The sequence below is a fragment of the Neltuma alba genome, unplaced genomic scaffold (genome assembly GCF_004799145.2).
Source record: "Neltuma alba isolate B1F8T4 unplaced genomic scaffold, ASM479914v2 tig00007583_pilon, whole genome shotgun sequence".
NCBI classification, from domain to species: Eukaryota; Viridiplantae; Streptophyta; class Magnoliopsida; order Fabales; family Fabaceae; genus Neltuma; species Neltuma alba.
The window spans coordinates 1-16,060 of NW_021634821.1; the positions used below are offsets into that span (position 1 = coordinate 1).

Here is a 16,060-nt window from a genome sequence, read left to right on the forward strand (position 1 = left end):
GCTGGGAATAGCTTGCTGACAAACACGCCGTATTTACTCATGCAGATAACCTTTCAGTGTTCTATGAGTCGGATGGAGATGATGATGCGCGATCTTATTTTCCATGTCCTTTCTGTTATGTGGAATCGAAGTTCCTGTTCTCTGCAGCCATCTGCAAGAGGAGCATTGCTTTGACCTAAATAATGCCGTATGACTTCTGTTCTTAAATTATGTTTATGCAGAAATTTTTGTTCACATGATTCCTTATTGTATTGAAACTCTATTGTTCCTTTTTCCTTGATTGATTTGAGTAGACTGTACTTACTTGGTCTTAGTTTTAGTTCCTTGTTTGGTACTTCTGTTTTGAAATATCTGAACAAAACATTTTTGTACCTAGTTGATATAATACCTTATCCTTACCTGAATCAGATGATAAGGATGAGACAGAACTTTATAAACATCATGTATTATTATTGAATTCCGAGTGACTGCTACAATGTTCCTGTTTCAGGTTTGCCCTCTCTGTGCTGCAAACTTAGGGAGGGATGCAAATGCACATTTTATTGTACAACATTCCAGCTCGGTTAAGGTATGTCCTGAATGTATTCTGGTGTGTTTTTTGGGCTTTTTAAGCATTTGTTTCTTGTATAATGTAGTTGAATGTGTGTACTGATCTCATGTTTTACAGCGGAGGCGCAAGCCTGAGAAATCGAACAGCTTGTCTGGTAATTCAGCGATGTTTGGCAAGAAACTGGTGACTAGTGCGAGGGGAAACCGACATGACCAACAACTGATCCTCTTCTGTACCCCTTTGTCTGCAATAGCTCCATTCAAAACTCCGACAGTGTTCATCAAGATGAATCTCCAACAATGTCTCAACCATTTCTGAGGGAAACAGGTATGGCTCTTTTTCCATCTGAGATTCAGCAGTAATGAGAAGTTAGTATATCAACTTATCAAGAGAAGCTTCCAGTTTAAGAGTGGACCTAATGTAATGAATGTACTTAGAAATCAACCGTTTTGCCTATTCAATTGGCTGAACTCCTGTTGTGGGAGACAATAGACATTAGAAATTAAATTACTGACTTGATATTGACTAAACTAATAGTGAAGTAGACTATGGATTCACCGCATTCCACTCTATATTTCACTATTCTCTACAAATAACCGTTTCTTCTCTTATGATATTTGGGAAATTCTATAGCTGTTGGCATTACATTAATTGCTGAATGATTGTATCATACCATCTTGTATATTTCTGAGTCAACGAGGAACTCATTCTTATTTGGGATATTTGCATTATGATCCTTTTCACTTAAGGAATATTTGAAATATCCACAAGGGATAGCAAGATTATAGTTTAATTGCAATTGGTGGGAGAAATTAATATAGACATGAACATTCTAGCGCGCGACGATGAACTGAGAAACGAGTTACTGGTTTGAAGTGAGAGCTATAGACATGATAAGCTGGCTGCAAAAGCGAACGCTTTTCAGACAGCGTGGCAATAATTTTCTGGTTTTTCTGCATTATAATTACTTTGCTAGGTGTGCTTAACATGATTCTGTCGGTCATAAACATACAACAGTAATAAGAATGATCTAGTGCATTTAACAACCAGTCCATTTTATCTACTGCCAGTGTCAAAACAAGTTAAGCTAACCCGTACTACAAATACACAAGGAGTGAGAATTTGAATATTCTTGGCTGAACTGCTCCGTTATTTTCACCAGTCTCTGGTTTAGGAGGTTAAGCCTTGTGCTGATTATTTAATTTTGATGTAAATTGATCTTGCTTATGTTCTAAAAGAGCTTACATGCATTTCATTGGTGCTATTTCAAGGGCAAGTCTTCATTTCCTGCTTCTCTCTCACACTGTGGTTAACTTGAAAAACTTGTGTTCATTTCAACGAAATCTGCATGGTTGCATCTTTGAAGATTAATTCCAAATGTTAAAATTCAGGTTATGGTTTTCTCTGGGCAGGGCGGGTGATGAAAAGGATCAGCGGGAGAGAAAGCAGAAGGCGGATTTTGCTCAGCAGTTGATAACATCAACCATCTTCCAAGAGTTATGGTGGTAGAGTTGCTCACTGCTACATGAATCATATACATGTATATTGGAAACTGAAGGTTCCTTCTTGAGACAGCCCTTGATATTGGTTCAACAGGCACCGTATTTAATGGCAGTGCATGGACTTAGGATATCACAGGTGTATTCATGAAGCTCCCAGAGATGGAGGATCTTTATCTCTCTGTAGACTGCTATAAAGAACCATACCTATATATCAGTATATGGAAAGATGAAATTGCATTTTATTTAGGTATCTCCTCTGTTATGCGTCTCTTTTTTAAGTTTTTAAAGATCAAACCATTACTGTCAATCATTTGCATCGAATAGAATAAGGACTATTGGAAGCACTCATGATATGAAACCACAATGCCAAGGGGAAAATGAGATGAGACGCCCTTCCGTGATTCCATTCATCAAGTGGTGAATTAGACTTCCATTTGGAGGCATGAACCTCAAGGATGGAGTCAATCTGACCACATAACAAAAGTTGAATCTGCATTTGAGTACCCAAAGGTTAGACTTAATGATAAAACTTATTTCGTATTACAATTCTTTCACTTGCTGCAAAGCTAGTGATGTAAAAACAGGAGAAGCCTATACTTGTTGACTAAACCTAACATGACACCTGATAAGCATTCAGTCTGTTGACCTCGGACTAGGATGAGATGTGGGCAACTGGGCATATAGGCCCTAGTAAATAGTGAACCCATTTTTCAGTGACAAAGTAACTCTTCTCTTACTCATTTATTTTCTTTAAAAATAAATTATTTTATTACTTTTATATATTTGATTATTTGTTCATTTAAGTTTGATTTATTTTCGTCCTCCTGGAACCAAAAAAAGAAAAAAATTTTAAACTAAACATAATCAATGAATAAATATAGCATGAATAAGATATAAAACAAATTAAAGTTGAAAGAACTAAATTAAAACACAAGTCAGAAGACCAGATCTACGTAAGGTCATCAAAAGTTGAAGTTTCACGATAAGAAAAGATATATAAATCAGCAGTCTCAAATCTCAATAATATGCACATCCGATGATACTTGCTACATCTACTCGTCCATGAGATTGTCATATGATTGAAGATCATAAGAAACAGTGACTTAGGAGAGAACTACTTTCCAGCCTCATTAGATAAATCGGATATTCTCATGCAAGCAGAAGTTCAAGTAACCTCGAGTACTCATCAGACGAAACAATTGGGGGGGGGGGGGGGGAGGTAGAAGAGAGCATGCGAAAGATATTATCCAGCTTGACTAAACATCTCAAAGCAAAAGGATAGACCTACAAAATATAAGAAATTGGATATGGCATCAGTTCGTGTAAAATGGAAAATTAATCGCATAGAACTGTAAATAGGGAGATCTCCACCACTTGAAGAGTCCTGCTTGCTCTTGCACTCACTCAATGATCGATTGAATCACACCAGCTCCAACAGTCTTCCCTCCTTCTCTAATAGCAAACCTCATTCCTTGTTCACAAGCCACAGGCACAATAAGTTCAACAACCATCTTAACACGATCTCCAGGCATAACCATCTTTGATTCTTCATCCTTATCATTCATAATGGCAGTCACTTTCCCAGTCACATCAGTAGTCCTCATGTAGAACTGTGGCCTGTAACCAGCGAAGAATGGTGAGTGCCTCCCTCCCTCTTCCTTCTTCAGGACATAAACAATTGCTTCGAACTTGGTGTGTGGAGTAATGGTGCCTGGCTTAGCCAAAACCATCCCTCTCTGAATATCAATCTTCTGGATACCTCTCAACAACAACCCCACGTTATCCCCAGCCATGGCCTCATCGAGAATTTTCTGGAACATTTCTACGCCAGTCACGGTTGTGCTTCTAGTTTCCCTTACACCGACAATATCCACAGTATCTCCAACCTTAATTGTACCTCTCTCAACTCGGCCTGTGGCCACAGTCCCACGACCCGTGATTGAAAACACATCTTCAATGGCTAGCAAGAAAGGAAGATCAGTTTGACGCTGGGGAATTGGGATGTAGCTATCCACAGAATCCATGAGTTCGTAAATTTTGTCGACCCATTGGCTTTCTCCTCGTTTAATGGTAGGATTCGCCATTAAAGCCTCCAAAGCGAGCAGAGCAGAACCAGAAATAATGGGGACATCATCACCAGGGAATTCATAAGAAGAAAGAAGCTCACGAACCTCCAATTCCACAAGCTGCAAAAGCTCCTCGTCATCAACCTGGTCTTGCTTATTTAGAAACACGACCATATTTGGAACACCCACTTGCTTAGCCAAAAGTATATGCTCCTTAGTCTGCGGCATTGGACCGTCGGCGCCGGAAACAACAAGAATAGCCCCGTCCATCTGCGCAGCACCGGTAATCATGTTCTTGACATAATCGGCGTGGCCAGGACAGTCGACGTGGGCGTAATGGCGATTCTCAGTCTCATACTCGACAGTGGCAGTATTAATGGTGATTCCACGAGCTCGCTCTTCAGGGGCAGCGTCAATTTCGTCGTACTTCTTCGGGGCACTGTTTCCCAAAGCCGCTAAGGCCATGGTGAGAGCAGCAGTGAGAGTGGTCTTGCCGTGGTCGACATGGCCAATGGTGCCGATATTGACATGGGGTTTCTTCCTCTCGAACTTGCCACGAGCAGCTCGGATTGTGAAGGAGCGGTGGCGGGTGGTGGCTGAGGAGTGGAGGAGGGAGAAAGGTGGAGGATTGTGGAGGGATTAATGAAGGAAGAGGAGAGATGGGATGAGGGGGATGTGAGTTTGTGGGGGTTTAGAGAGAGGGAGGGAGAGGAAGAGGAAGAAGGAGAGGGAGAGGGATGAAGGAATATGAGCTTGGAGGAAGCAGAAGCTGTAGCTGAAGAAATTGCCATTAGAGAATCCGTGAGAGAGAAGAGAGTGGTGTGAGGGTATAGAGCAGAAGAACTGGAGAAGATAGGGGAAGAGGATGACGATTTCAGGATTTTGTTATCTGTGGCAGAATAAAAGAGGACCTCACATCGGCTCTATCCACTTCTGCCTCATTTCGGGTCTGGGGAGGGACTCTCCTTGCGAACAAACCTCGCATTGTGGAGCATGGAATTTTGGGGCGAATTTATTTACTTAATGACGTGTCGCACTCACAGAACACAAAATGTCCTTGGAAAAACACAATATATCCACCTACACCTGACAAGCAAATTTTCATGCTTTGGAAAATTACCTTTTTTGATTTAATATTATTTTTTAAGTCCAAAGTAGCTCTTTTTTATATTTTATATTTTCCATTATTTTGATAATAATTTTTTCATTTCTTTTAATTATGGCACAAATATTTATGTCTTCATTTATTTATATCTCCCTATTTAAATACTTGAGGCTGAAATATTTCCTTTATTATAGATGTTCAATGACTTGTATCATTTTCACTTAAGAAATTTAGGTTAAAGAATACGAGTCCTAGTCATTGATCTTGACACGAACTCAATTGACATCCCCACACTGGGGAGCCTTGTTGGAAGTCTAATCTACCCTTCAAAATCCCACACAAAATTTCTCATAACAATAATAATAAGCCAGGGCCCTTGTCACAACCATTCAGCACATGAGCATTTAGTTGAAGATCAAACCAAAGGAAGCGAACGAAGTGTCCTCAAATTTGGCCTACATATGGAACAACTAAGGACCTCCACTGAATTTTCCCAAAATTAACGGGTTGTCTGTACTGTGGAGAAAGAATTGTCAGTGAGCATACGTACAAGTGTATACTTCCTAATTGAATGTCTATAGTCAGTATCAAAGTATATAACAGGGGGCGAGCTCTTGATGACTCAATTTCAAGGGTGATTCCTCCTCGTGGCCTTATGCTTCTTATCAGATCCTCCGGGCTGTGCAGAAAGTTCGATATTTTCTCAACGAAATCTCAGAAGAAATGACTTCCTGTATGACTTTGCTGCTTTGTCTTTTAACATGATGCCAACAATACCCATGCCAGCAGAATTACCATTAGTCATACCCCCTTTCAATCATTGATGATGAACCTAAAATATTGACAATAATTAAGTAACCCGAGATTTCCAAATATGACACACAAGATTCTGAGCTCAGAATTTTTCTGATGAGAGCTTTCTTGATGAGGATGAGACCAGAAACCTCATAAACGCGCATTAAGCAGTGGAAGAGGCCTCAAGTCTGTCTGCATCTGCACTGTCAGGTAACTCCAGGCTATATGCATTTAAAATCAGCTGCCGCACCTCAGAAGGGAGCTTCTTCAGAAAATCTGAGACGGCTAATTCATGTTTCTTCTCTAGTTTTTTTAAGTCTTCTTGCTGTGTCACCAACAATTTTTTTAGTTCTGAGGCAATTAAGTTGACATTTTCTAATTCAGAATCTCCTAATATGCTAGATTTTGCTTCTGGAGGAGATTCTCCTTCCGTTACTTTTGAATCCTTGGATGCTATCCTTCTCTCAATGGAATGAAAATCAGCAATCCCACTAGGTTTCTTTACTGAACTCCTATCGCCATCATGAACACAGTTCTTAGCCTGCTGATGAACTGAGACAGCATCATTTCCAGTCAAGTTACTTTCCTCGGTGCCCACATCCACTTTACAGGACAGGTTAGAAGCATCGGCCCTTAAAAAAGAGTTTTTGACTGCTCCCTTGGGTGAGTCCGACCAGAACTTACGGCCAGAGGGTAATATATCCAGTGCAAGACTATCAGTAAAGTTGGTAGAGGCAAATCCGCTTGAAACTGCCGGCCCTTTGCCAGATCCATGGATGGGACTTTCACTGGGATTCCAAACTGGAAAGTGGTTTTGAATTTCTGACTCAATCATCTCAGCAATAGTTGTGACATCTTGATCAGAGAGCTCAAGCTCTTCAACCATTTCGCCAGCAACCCCAACTGCAGTGTCTGCCTCAATATTAAAAGGAAAGTGGATATTGCAAATACGACCTAATCCCACATAAACAGCAGCTATTTTAGATCCTCCAAAGGGGGAAAAAAATAATAATAGACAGTTAGATCTGACATTTGTGTGTATGTGTGAAAGAAAACCTGACAAGTCTACTAGTCTCAGTTTCAGAAATATTGTATTGACATCTTTCCGTTGACCTTCCACTCTAAATTCCCTGCTTGTCTCTGCAGAAATATCCTCAGTGAGTGCTTATGCCAATGGCATGAGGGCCACAACTATGTCCTACATTTGATAAATCAAATTGTAAAAGAGAATCGAGCAGTAGGAAATTTAGATGCCAAGAATGTTTACCAGCATGGTGAGTTTTAGGCCATAAAAAACGACTTATACCCTCAGTATCTTCGTCTAAATGAAGAAAGGAATCCATCAAGAGATCCTTAGCCGGTAATCGTTCAGATACTTGGGCGATACACTTCCCTATAAATGCTTTCACCCTAGGATCTGTCACTTTTGCCAAAGATGCCGGCTTTACTCCCTACCATGAAGAGCACAACACAAATCATGACGATATATGAACCATAAATCCACCAGAATCACCACTTTTGAAGACTTCTCATCGAAGTAATTATTTTATACTGAGTATACCATATTAGCAAAACCAAGTCAGATATAAATGCTTCAGAAAATCTGAATAGCTTATCCTTAACGAAAAGCAGCATGGCAACAAAAGGAACTATAATTAAAGCAACTGGATTGTACCTTGGATGGTACAAAAAGATTCAAATCATGGAAATGCCACTTTTTTTTGCTTCTTAACTAGAGGAGAGTGATGATTGATGATAAATGAAGTTGAGACAGGAATTGCATTGCATGCTTGGTGTTGAAAGGAATTGGAAAATAACACACACTCTCAAAATAAACTGAAACCGAGATGTTAGTGTCCCACGACATGAGATATAGTCCAGAGATTGTGAAGCACTTACAGATGTCACCTTTTTGTATATTTGAGCGGCATTTGCACATTCAACATATGGGTACTCAAAGGTTACCAATTCTAGCAAGCACATGCCAAAAGCATAAATGTCAACAAGCTCATTGTATTCCTCTTCATAGAGCTCTGGGGCCATAAACTCTGGAGTACCTGATTTCGCAATGTGAATTACATATGCCTCGAGTTAAAATGATCCCACAGTAGTTAACAATCCAAAACACACACACACACACAAACGTCTCACTTAACAAATGCTACCTATGACACTATGAGCTGAATTGGCTTGTTGAAGAATGGCTGCCAGTCCCAAGTCACCAATTTTCACCTCACCTTGATTTCCATTGACAAAGATGTTGTCACACTTAAGATCTCGATGAATAATTGGTGGATCATGACTGTGAAGATAGAAAAGCCCCTCCAAAATCTGCCTAGACCATTTCTTTAAGGCTTTCAAGTCAACACGCTTGTGTTTCTTCCTGTATCTGCGTGAAGAAAATTGAACTTCGACACAAAAGCCCAATAAGACATGCAAAGGGAAGGGAATGGTTAGGACCATGATGAACCCAACTCACTGGCGTAATGTTCCAGAAGTAAATATTTCAGTGATGAAGTTGATGTTGCCATGCTCAGGATCAACCCATGAATTATAAAATGTGATGATATTTTTATGCTTTAAAGTCTTCAGCAGATGAACTTCTAAACAGGCGTTCCAAATCTTCAGAATTATGCATTCGTTCATCCACTTTAACTTGATTCCATGCAACCTCAATTCCTTCCAACTCATCGAAAGCTCGATATCTTTCGTCGTTAAAATAAACAAGCCATCTCCTAAGGAAAAGAAAAAACAAAAAGAACAAAAAAAAAACCCTCCCTGAAGAGTTTCCTCAAAAATAACATACGTAGTTGCTTTCACCCAGAACATATTAATATAAACTGTCAAAGGAGGGGGGAAAAAAATAGTGAAAGGATACACTTCCTTGAAAGCTCCCTTCCCTAAAACTTCCTTGTACTGCAAGAATCAGACATCCAAAGTGAGAAATGAGCAAAACAGACCCGTTAAGGGACAATATTGATCAAAACAAGCCGCATTTTTGTGGGAGCGCTACATAATAGATTATAAAACTATGCAATAACAAACAAAACAATTAGCTAAATCAGATTGAACCAGGCTGCAAAATTATCACATTTCATACGTGGTTGAAACACAACCAGATTAAAGAGGAGATAACGGGACAACTTCAAATAATACTGAAGCCAAATAGAAAAACAGAGTTCAAGTCCACAAAACAGAGGAAGCTGACCCGAACATAACGACCGGTGGGATCAACCTCTACAAATTCAGAGTCAGAGCTATCAAAGTCTTGTTGGGACGAATCCTGCAGCATTGCCGGAACAAAGTCCTGAAGGCGGCTGCAACTGAGAATGAGGACAGAATTAAAAAAGTTAGAACCGAAAATGATGAGAAGGTGGAAGAAGCAAGTGGATACGGGCATTGTGTGGGGATATACCAAAAGCGATTGAGAAAGCAGAAACGTGTGAACTGTGACGAAAGAAGAGTGAACGTGATTATGATCATATAAATAAATAAATAATTATGCGGGAAGGGAAGAGAAGTTTTGGTGAGAAACAAGTGGATGGAAGCCGCCTCTGAGTCATTGAATTTCCTCTTTTGAGTTCAATTCATCAGTCAAAACGGACGAAGCGTTTGGACTTTAGAAGATCTTCAGGTAAGTAACAGTGAGTGTGTCTGTGAGTTTCCTTCTTTTTCTACAGCTAAGAAAGAAACGCTCTTCTTTCTTGACGTTTCCTGCCTGATTCTTTGGCTGTTGTTAAAAGAAGAACGAAATTTAAGGTTAAAAAAAGCCGCATCCATATTCTGCCATTCATTCGTGAGCATATACACGCCCTTTCTCCAAGCAAGTGTTACGTTCTCGGCTAAGAGGAAGAGGGGAAGGTCACATTGAGTTAACGACTTGGCCACTGCCATCGGAAAGGCGAGCTCACATTCTTTGCTTTTATTGGTCAAGGGGGAAGGTCATTTATATCACGTATAATTAGCTGCCGTTAATTAACTAATTATTGAAATTTAGGTTCGTTCTTAAATTATTATGACATTTTCCTATCTATCTAATCTAGTCCTAAACCCCTTCATTTCTAAATATAAGGGCGTTTTAAATAATTTATTATAGAATAAGAAAGAAGAAGTTAAGATAGAATTTAACCCTTAGAGGTAAAACTGTTTCAATAAATAGAGATATTATTAAAAAAGAAACAATTAATATAGGAGATAAGAAAGAACTCAATCTTATATTTTTCATTAGCAAAAAAAAAAAAAAATCTTATATTTGTGATCAAGTCAAGACCGTTTAATATATTTAAGACTACAAGTAGTATATACTATGTAAGAATTTTCAGTGACATAAAATACATTAACTTGAATCCTTAATATAAGAACTAGTTAGTTAATTTGAAAATATTAAAGAAGTAAGTTAAGTTAGCTATTTGTAGTAAATAGATGTTATCTTTCCTGAAATACTTTTGTTAATTATGTGTGTTTGAATTATCTATTGATAGTAATTCCTTGACAAATACAACTACTATAAGAATTATTTTGAAGGCAAAATAAATAAATATTATAAACAAAGTGAATTGAAGTTTTAGATTTTGAACTAAATTGAAAATCAAACTAGCTCTTATATTAAAAATTAAAAGTAGTAGTATGTAAGAATTTAGACGATGCTTTTAATTTTCTATTCTATTAATTTTATTATTTTAATGATAATGATAATAATGTCGTAGAAATGGACAGAGTTAGATAATCTCTGACTGCGGAGGGATGATTAGATTAATTGGGGTTTTATTATTTGTTATCCACTGATCGTCTTAACTAGAAAGTTCGCAGTGGATTCTAAACAAGATTGCGTCATTAAACATGTTCATTATCAAAGTCAACAAATGCGCGTGGGGATTTCGCCTCACCTTTTGATCAACGCAAACAAGAAGCGATTACTTTTATTTTAAAAAAGGAAAAATATGCGTGTAAGAACGATCAACTGAGCAAAATAAATCAACCCTAGATAATGTTAAAAATTAACACTAATTACAATCACCATTCCGTGAACTTAGCAACATGTTTGCATCCTTATCAGTCATTGATCTGACACACACGTATATGTATAATCACAGATATAAAAATAAAATATTTTATATGTGAGTAATAAAATTAACTCTTTTGAATTCTTATGTTACTTAACATAAATATAACTCACTACGTTTCAAACCAAATTTAGAAATTCGATAATTTAAAAAGAAATTCTTGACGGAGGAAAAATGTGCGGGGTGCGTGGCGGTATAACGTGTCAACTTTTTTCTTTCTTCTAGGCACAGGCCTATTATCAAAACTAATTATATTTAAGACACTATCAAAAACTAAATACTCTTCTGGTCCTTAATATAGGGTCCAATTTTTGAGTTAGTTTTGGTCCTAAATATAAGACCAATTTCTCATATTTATTAATTTTCTCTAAATTACCCCTATGGATACTTTCTCAACTATAATTAAGTAGAAGAGGAAGAGGGGGTATTAAGAAAGATGATTATGGTGTTTTAGGAAAAATGTGTCACTTTTCTTATAATTAACCAACTTACCTAACTTTCTTAATCTAATCAAATTAGTTAAATGGATCTTATATTAAGGATCGGAGGAGTATATACATATCTTTCAATAGAGATTTATTAATTATGTTTTGTCATGTTATAATAGACTAGGTCATTGTACTAGACTTAATTCCTAACAACTTCATATTTCACTTTAAAACTCTGGTAAGGCCCATTAAGTGCGTCACCACTGAGCCCATTACAAGTGGCCTTTTATGGTCAAATGGTTGGCTTACTGCAGCCCACTTTAGCCCAAAGCGTTCTTCAGTCTAGATCTGTAGGCTTTTCCTGGGGTTTGGTATTTGTACATAATTTCCCTCAAAATTCACCCATATTTGAAAGTATAATTATCAAAATATGCTTTTGAAGAGCCTTTAAAAGGGCTAGTGACAGCCTGACAGGAGAATGCTGCCGATTATAGGGACCAGTCCTATTGCTAATTTTCACAAATTAGTTCTAATTATCTGACCCTCTGTATCTCAAAATAAATTAAAAAGTGGGTAAAAGCAAATCTAAAATCAAAATGCTACGATAAGAGGCGGATCTGGGTTTTTCTCCCCAGATTGGTCTAAGTTTGCTCTCCTTCTTGAATTGGGTAAAGTGGTTAGGTTTGAAGCAGTTAAACCGTCAATTAACCTCTTTAGCTGGTGAACACTTCTTACTCATTATTAATTTTCCTCCCTTATTTACTTGTTTTAATTTAATTTTTCATTTTATCCTTGAATATATATCCTGTATCAAATTTCAAGGTATAATTTAAAATAATGCATTATTAAATAAATGATAAAAATAAAAAATCTTAAATAATATTAATTCCTGTTTTTAATATAAAAGCCAGATAACTATTATATAGATATTAAAAAATTTATTTAAGTTTCTCATTTGTAACAAATGTGTGTTGGTTTTTCTAAATTATACTTCTAGTTATTATTTTTTATGTACATTAAAACTATCTCTCAGTGAAACCCTTTATAATAAAAAAGAAACATCTCAGGAAAAAAATTATAAAATGATAACAATAAATTAAAATTTTATATGTAAGATTAAATCTAACTCGCGGTTGACTGCTATATTAAAAGGAGGTTATAAATATTTTCCTTTCTTCTATGTTTTATCCCATGAGCAGATAACAGCGATAGAAGAAATACATAAACCCACGTTACTTTTTGCTCGAATACCATTAAATAGGAAGCCATCTGTAATCCACACAGTGCATTATTTATTTATAACTTCTGAACTTTTTTAGACTCTAGGGTCATCTTTACTGATAATAAAAAATAATTACTTTCGTAATGCTAAAAGCAGAAGATACAATTTTTTTAATTAGGGTTTCTCCCTACAAAAAATATTTAAATTGAACTGCCTACCCACTCTATAATTTTGAGATTCTTATGTATATATATTTAAGCGCAATAAGTCAATAAATGAAAAATGTGCACTTCTATAGTTTCCATTAATCTACTGTAGGTAAAAAATATTAAAAAATGTAATAACTAGATTTCTCCTATAGTGAAATTGAAAAAAAAAACAAGAAGAAAAGAAACGGCAGAGGGTTAAAGGAGACGGAAACAGAGGGAGTCGTGTGTTTGGAAGCAGAGCAGGACCAGATCTCTGCAACTACCACGATACATTACTCTGACCTCCCCCTGCATCATTAGATTCCTCCTTCTATGACTTCTCATAACTCAACAGTCCCTTTTCCTAATTTTTTTTTCCCTTCTCAATTACTCACATCATATTCACAGACTTGTATTCAAAACAGGACAGGACGCATCATTATCAAAACCATTGCCATCTGAACTACAATCAACCTCAGACAAACAACGACCACTCTTGAAATTGATTGACTCTGTGATTATTGAACCTGAAGATACAGCAGATGAGATATGCTCGTGTCTTTGTCTCCTGGCTTCTTTACCAGCCACTCTCACACTGTCTTCCTATTCCTGGCTTCCTGCTATCTTTTTGACAGATAACCTCACTCTTCTTTCTTTCAAGTGCAGCAACAGCTAGCTCACGAGGTTATATGACTTTGACTCGCTTATTAATCTTAGGCGGAGAGAAATACTAGTACAGTACTATATTTGTTTACGCAAAATAAAATATTAATTTTTGATATACAGTAATCGTAAGCATAAGAAGAGAGTCATCACCCACCCTGACCTTGCGTCGGAAAAGCCAACCCATACAACAAATCCCTATTTGTTTTGTTTTGACGGGTGATTTTTGGGCTTATCATATCCCACTGTTATGCGCTGTCACGGCGGATGGCTCAGGTTGTAAAAATCCAGACACCAAATCTGGTGAAAGCTGCCTTCTATGCTTCTAAATACTCCTGGAACTATTTAAATCTTGATTATACCTTCTCATCAAAACCACCTTGGATTCCCCCAAAAACAACTCTAAAGCTGATTTCTGCCCTTCAGAAAACGAAATAAAATGAAATAAAATAAGATTGAGGTGACAGATAAGAGAAAATAGACAGAGGCGCAGCAGAATATAAAAAGGCTTCTTCTTCACTCACTCTCACTAGGTGCCAGTCCATTTGCCAGTTTGGACTCCCTTTTTAAAAAAATCCCTTGAATGCTGCCAATCACACCAAGCAGCATCTAAGCTTTCATCCTGCCTCTCCCCTCTGAGCCTGTGACTCTGACCTCATCTCTCTCCCTCTCTCTCTCTCTCTCTCATGTTACAATTTGCCGCCGATCCTCTACTTCTGCTTCATCTTCCTGCTGTAACCAAGACCTGGGCTTGACCACCCAGAAAGGGCGGCATCATCAAGAGCTATGCAAGACTCAATTGGTATTCCTGCTTGTTTTTCTTCTGCAGAGAATGATCACGTGGCTGTGACTCGCTCGGGCCAGAGCGTTTTCGTGTCTGTGTACAGAACAAAAATTGCTGATCAATGCCGCTTGATCACCATTACTTGGTGTAAAAACTTGCTGCTTCATGGCCTGTCAGTATCGGTGGAAGGTCTGGAAGGAGAAACACAGTACGCCTGCAAGGTCGAGCTTAAGCCATGGTACTTTTGGAGGAAACACGGTTCCAAACGATTCGTGGTAGATGGGAAACCTGTTGATGTCTTCTGGGACCTTAAAGCTGCCAAATTTAACGGGGAGACAGAACCAACCTCGGAGTTCTATGTTGCAGTGGTCTGCGATGGAGAGGTTGTTCTGCTCCTCGGCGATCTGAAGAATGATGCCTACAAAAGGACGGGATGTAGGCCATCTCTTATTGATCCCATTTTGGTTTCAAGGAAAGAGCATATTTTCGGGAAGAAGAAGTTCTCAACCAGAGCTAAGTTCCACGAGAAAGGTAGATGCCATGAGATCTCTATTGAGTGCAAGAACAGGGGAAGTGGATCGAGAAATTGCAACAAAGCACATGGGGTTGAACCAGAGATGGAGATAAGGATCGATGGCCATTTGGCCATTCACGTAAAGCATTTACAGTGGAAATTTAGAGGCAACGAGTCAATTCATCTCAACAAAATGAGAGTGGAGGTATATTGGGATGTGCATGATTGGCTCTTTAGTCCTGGTTTAAAGCATGCTTTATTCATTTTCAAGCCAGTTTTCTCATCTACATCTCAATCGTCCCTATCATCTTCATCCCCTCCAGTATCATCTTCATCATCGACTCCAGCATCAACTCACACTGTTTGTTCAGGATCGGTGGAGGGACTAACAACTCTGGGTGGGTCATCAGAATTTTGTTTGTTTCTCTATGCTTGGAAGGTTGAATGAAAGAAATGAACCAGATTAGCGTGATGCTGCATCACCATCAATGCCAGCAAAATAAGGTTGGAAAGGACTTGGGTCTCCAAGTTGTGGTACAGCATGGGCGCAGATTGGGTCGAGAGGGTATTGGAGGGGGAAAGTCAGTGGGGGCCAAAACAGAGGATTTGAGAGTTAGTAACAGCTGGGGTCAAACAAGAGTGCACAAATCGACAAGACACATAATATGGCACACATGCCCAATAATTCTCCGTCTAGAGGCATCTGCGTGACTACCATCTGGAAATTATGTTTCCTCTTTCTTGATCTGATCTTGAGAACCGAGCTGTGCTTCTTTCAAAAATCTATCGACCAAAGGAGTATTCTTTAGTTTTTATATACAGAAACTACAGCAAAATAGACTGCTTAACCGAGTGTCTCTGTTTGCCCATAAAAATGCGTTTTCCCGGCAAGAAGGTGGGGGTGTTTGGTGATGATAGAAAGTTAGAAGCAGTGTGTAAGAATAAGAATCCATTTTTGTGCATATCATATATGGTTCTCCCTCAATTAGGTAGATTATCATGGTCAATGCTTAGCTGCCTGATTGCAGGCATTACAATATAGTAAACTGTTAGGTGTGGGTTTTTTTTTTCCCCTTTACTTTAAAAAAGAATTCATGTGAAAGAGTATTTTTCTCTTCTTTAATTCTTGGAAGTCGCTCACACCATGTCAAAAGAGGCGGTTCCTTTACTTGTCCCCCGG

General features: G+C 38.1%; 3 protein-coding genes and 1 pseudogene across 3 annotated transcripts; 2 read left to right on the forward strand and 2 right to left on the reverse strand.

Moving 5' to 3' along the window:
- Positions 1-42: 42 nt before the first annotated feature.
- Positions 43-2,320, forward strand: LOC114752873 (protein DEHYDRATION-INDUCED 19 homolog 5-like). The gene is made up of 4 exons (XM_028941570.1): positions 43-187; positions 491-568; positions 668-877; positions 1,963-2,320. Exons 1-3 carry the CDS (start codon positions 104-106, stop codon positions 866-868), a joined length of 363 nt encoding a protein of 120 aa, XP_028797403.1. The 5' UTR covers positions 43-103; the 3' UTR covers positions 869-877; positions 1,963-2,320.
- Positions 2,321-3,182: 862 nt separating this feature from the next.
- LOC114752867 (elongation factor Tu, chloroplastic-like) lies at positions 3,183-5,017 on the reverse strand. The gene is given in 2 exon segments (XM_028941558.1): positions 3,183-4,723; positions 4,726-5,017. Coding segments are annotated over 2 exon segments (1,455 nt in total). The 5' UTR covers positions 4,910-5,017; the 3' UTR covers positions 3,183-3,452.
- Positions 5,018-6,181: 1,164 nt separating this feature from the next.
- Positions 6,182-9,912, reverse strand: LOC114752859 (probable serine/threonine-protein kinase WNK3; annotated as a pseudogene).
- A 3,548-nt stretch (positions 9,913-13,460) lies between these two features.
- On the forward strand, positions 13,461-16,004 carry LOC114752869 (uncharacterized). Its single transcript, XM_028941565.1, has one exon. The coding sequence runs from the start codon at positions 14,369-14,371 to the stop codon at positions 15,326-15,328; it is 960 nt and encodes a 319-aa protein (XP_028797398.1). The 5' UTR covers positions 13,461-14,368; the 3' UTR covers positions 15,329-16,004.
- Positions 16,005-16,060: the final 56 nt, after the last annotated feature.